Source organism: Salvelinus namaycush, unplaced genomic scaffold, assembly GCF_016432855.1.
Source record: "Salvelinus namaycush isolate Seneca unplaced genomic scaffold, SaNama_1.0 Scaffold2860, whole genome shotgun sequence".
Taxonomy (NCBI): Eukaryota; Metazoa; Chordata; class Actinopteri; order Salmoniformes; family Salmonidae; genus Salvelinus; species Salvelinus namaycush.
The window spans coordinates 6,671-11,161 of record NW_024059742.1 but is presented as its reverse complement, the minus strand read 5'-3'; the positions used below and the strand labels follow the sequence as shown (position 1 = coordinate 11,161).

General features: G+C 42.6%; 1 protein-coding gene across 1 annotated transcript; it reads left to right on the top strand.

The window, feature by feature from the left end:
* Positions 1–2,297: 2,297 nt before the first annotated feature.
* LOC120039637 (uncharacterized protein DDB_G0271670-like) lies at positions 2,298–3,875 on the top strand. The gene is made up of 2 exons (XM_038985051.1): positions 2,298–2,386; positions 2,726–3,875. The coding sequence occupies exons 1-2, from the start codon at positions 2,298–2,300 to the stop codon at positions 3,873–3,875; spliced, it is 1,239 nt and encodes a 412-aa protein (XP_038840979.1).
* Positions 3,876–4,491: the final 616 nt, after the last annotated feature.

Sequence of the window (4,491 nt, the reverse complement as noted above, 5' to 3'; positions counted from 1 at the left end):
TTACCTGTGTACCCTGAGTACTAGAATATCCTACTCAAGTAGAAGTACTACACTAAATAGAAGTAAAACTACTAAAGGAAAAGTCACAAGTAGCTCGTTTTTACAAAGTAGTTGAGATACTTTTAAAATAAAAACATTGACCTTGATTATTATAATGTTGTTACACATGATCTTTGCCATGTAATACAGGAAAAGAAAGGAATTAAATGTATTTATTGTGAGAGTTGCAGAAAGGCATACCTGTATATAAAACAAACAAAAAAAATCAAGGTTTTGTCAAAACATTTCTAATAACATTTGAAAATAAATAAAGCATACAAAAACAATTCAAATGTATTGATAAATTAAAAACAATATAAAATAAAATGCATAAACAATTAATCAACCATTTACGCTCCTTCCTTCTCTCCTTCACTCCTTCTTTCCTTCACTCACTCACCCATACAAGGCTAAATGTGGAGAGCCAGGGAACATTAGGCAGACCTAAAGGACTTGATGTCAAATTAACTCTGGAGGCAACAATAGAAGATCATGGACATGATTAGTAAGTGGTTGACTGAGATTGTTTTAGTCGAGCAGTGGAAAATATATATAACAAATGTTACGCAAGACGCCTACCTGTCTGAGTGGACTAAGGCGTTGGGGATGGCGGCGTTGGGGATGGCGGCCTTGGGGATGGCGGCGTTGGGGATGCCACAACAGCAATACATTTACCGTTATTTCTAATCTACAATGTTTGTTTGGTTATGGTCATTTCTGGTGTGGGATACTCTGAGGGCCCAGAATATTTTATACAACATTGCAAGTTTGCTAGAGCTTCAGGCTGGACCCAAGTTGATACAATGTTTTAAGTTGCTTGCAGACAGGCCATGCGTAGCCAATGTGATTTATAGGATATTTATATTCATCAGGATAGTTTTCTCAAATCAAATCAAATCTAATGTTATTGTCACATACACATGGTTAGCAGATGTTATTGGTCACATGGTTAGCAGATGTTATTGGTCACATGGTTAGCAGATGTTATTGGTCACATGGTTAGCAGATGTTATTGGTCACATGGTTAGTAGATGTTATTGGTCACATGGTAAGCAGATGTTATTGTGAGTGTAGTGAAATGCTTATGCTTCTAGATCTGACAGTGCAGCAGTATCTAACAAGTAATATCTAACAATTCCACAACAAAACCTAATATCTAACAAATTCCACAACAAACCTAATACACACAATCTAGTAAAGGAGTGAGAATATATAAGTATAAAACATATGGATGAGCAGTGACAGAGCGGCTAAGATGCAATAGATAGTAAAGAATTATCACAACTTCCGCCAAAGTTGGTCCCTCTCCCTGTTCGGGCGGCGTTCGGCGGTCAACGTCACCAGTTTTCTAGCCGCCACCGATCCATTTTTCATTTTCCATTTGTTTTGTCTTCATTGTACACATTCCCATAATTATGTTCCTTATTTAACCCTCTGGTTCCCCCCATGGTTTTGTGCGTGTTTGTTCTTTGTAACTGGGCCTGTATTTGTGAGCTTGATTATTTTTCTTCTTGGAATATTTGTTGTTTTGAGTAAAGTTACGTGTATTACTCATCTCTGTGTCCTGCGCCTGACTCCGCCTTACCTGCTACACCTAGACGCCTTACAAGAAAAGATAGTGAAGGATACATTATACAGTATATACATATGAGATGAGTAATGCAAGATATGTACATGTTATTAAAGTGGCATTATTAAAGTGACTAGTGTTCCATTTATTAAAATGGCCAATGAAATCAAGTCTGTAGGTAAGCAGTCACCTCTCTGTGCTAGTGGTGGCTGTTTAACAATCTGATGGCCTTGAGATAGAAGCAGTTTTTCAGGCTCTCGGTCCCAGCTCTGATGCACCTCTACTGACCTCGCCTTCTGGATGGAAGCCGGGTGAACAGGCAGTGGCTCGGGTGGTCATTGTCCTTGATTATCTTTTTTTGCCTTCCTGATATCGGTGTTGTAGGTGTCATGGAGGACAGGTTGCCCCCGGTGATGCGTGGTGCAGACCGCACCACCCTCTGCAGAGCCCTGCGGTCGTTCTACTTGCAATGGTTTTATGTGTTGGATTTATTTAGGCTATTTATTACATATTGACAATAGAAGTTACTTTTAGAATTGTATCATTTAAAATTTTGACAGAATTTTGAAGAATCATATGTATGACATTGATTTTGAGATTTGAAGACTTTGTTATAAATTAAATGAAACTGTTCCACGAAAAATGTGCATATGAAAATCACTGGTCATTAGATAATTTGGCACTCCAAATGGAAAAGGTTGCCAACCGCTGGTGTAACCTATTACAAATGAGCATAGTCTTTGGAGGCCAGCAGCAACGGGCAGCAGGAGGAGGGGTGTAAGGCAGCAGGTTTATTTATTCTGGCTATGTTGATCTCTGGCTCCCTCTTTAGTTATTTCAGTGTCTTCATTTTTAACTAAAGCTCACACACATTCAGTACCGGTCAAAAGTTTGGACAAACATACTCATTTAAGGGTTTTTCTTTATTTTGCTTGTTTTCTACATTGTAGAATAATAGTGACGACATCAAAACTATGAAATAACACATATGGAATCATGTAGTAACCAAAAAAAAGTGTTAAACAAATCAAATATATTTTATATTTGAGATTCTTCAAAGTAGCCACCCTTTGCCTTGATGACAGCTTTGTACATTCTTGGCATTCTCTCAACCAGCTTCTCAACCAGCTTCTCAACCAGCTCCTCAACCAGCTTCTCAACCAGCTCCTCAACCAGCTCCTCAACCAGCTTCTCAACCAGCTCCTCAACCAGCTCCTCAACCAGCTCCTCAACCAGCTCCTCAAAAAGCTCCTCAACCAGCTTCACAACCAGCTCCTCAACCAGCTCCTCAACCAGCTTCTCAACCAGCTTCTCAACCAGCTCCTCAACCAGCTTCTCAACCAGCTCCTCAACCAGCTCCTCAACCAGCTCCTCAACCAGCTCCTCAACCAGCTTCTCAACCAGCTCCTCAACCAGCTCCTCAACCAGCTTCTCAACCAGCTTCTCAACCAGCTTCTCAACCAGCTTCTCAACCAGCTCCTCAACCAGCTCCTCAACCAGCTTCTCAACCAGCTTCTCAACCAGCTTCTCAACCAGCTCCTCAACCAGCTCCTCAACCAGCTTCTCAACCAGCTCCTCAACCAGCTCCTCAACCAGCTCCTCAACCAGCTCCTCAACCAGCTTCTCAACCAGCTTCTCAACCAGCTCCTCAACCAGCTCCTCAACCAGCTCCTCAACCAGCTTCTCAACCAGCTCCTCAACCAGCTCCTCAACCAGCTTCTCAACCAGCTCCTCAACCAGCTCCTCAACCAGCTCCTCAACCAGCTCCTCAACCAGCTCCTCAACCAGCTCCTCAACCAGCTTCTCAACCAGCTCCTCAACCAGCTCCTCAACCAGCTTCTCAACCAGCTCCTCAACCAGCTCCTCAACCAGCTCCTCAACCAGCTTCTCAACCAGCTCCTCAACCAGCTTCTCAACCAGCTCCTCAACCAGCTTCTCAACCAGCTTCTCAACCAGCTCCTCAACCAGCTTCTCAACCAGCTTCTCAACCAGCTTCTCAACCAGCTCCTCAACCAGCTTCTCAACCAGCTCCTCAACCAGCTTCTCAACCAGCTTCTCAACCAGCTCCTCAACCAGCTTCTCAACCAGCTTCTCAACCAGCTCCTCATTCAGCTTCTCAACCAGCTCCTCAACCAGCTTCTCAACCAGCTTCTCAACCAGCTTCTCAACCAGCTCCTCAACCAGCTTCTCAACCAGCTTCTCAACCAGCTCCTCAACCAGCTTCTCAACCAGCTCCTCAACCAGCTTCTCAACCAGCTCCTCTTGATGCTCGCTGCTGCTGGCTTCCAAAAAGGCTGGTAATTTGTATTAGGCTTTTGACTGGTACAGTAGGTGATATGTTTTAGTCGGGGACAGCCCTACTCCTAAGTGAACCCTTTTTTCGAAGAGTGTATCACCATCAAGTGGTGGTTGTGCATGCAGCTAACTAGCTAACTTAGCTGCAAGGATAGCTAGCCGAAGTTAATAGGGTAGAGAACTAGGCTAATGCTAACGTGCAAACATTAGCCTACTAGCTAGCTAGCTATAATAGCTTTTTTAATCATTCATTGCTTGCTAATAGACCTTTTGCACAACGTAGCAACGCCCACTTCCCCTCATCTTCCTACCCAATACATAGCTTCATGTCCCAAACACGCCCTGTCAGCCTGATTGTAGCCATACTAGCCTCGAAGTCGCTCGTTTTATCAATATCTCAGTATATTAATATTATAATCACATTTCTATAGTGTTTTTTTATCATTCTTGTTGAAATTCTGTTTATGCGTTCAGTTAGAGATTTTTGTTATTCGATTATTGTGTTTTGTGTTTTTTTCTGTCTCTTAGCTAGCTAGCTATTAACGCGCTACTAGTAAGGTGGCTAGCAATTAGCCAACGCCCCCCGT

What these genes read in the sequence shown, in the direction of transcription:
- LOC120039637 (XM_038985051.1), top strand. Translation starts at nt 2,298, where the DNA reads ATGGAAAAGGTTGCCAACCGCTGGTGTAACCTATTACAAATGAGCATA. An exon ending in CGGGCAGCAGGAGGAGGGGT is followed by an intron (nt 2,387 to 2,725) that starts GTAAGGCAGCAG and finishes TCTCTCAACCAG; the next exon opens with CTTCTCAACCAGCTTCTCAA.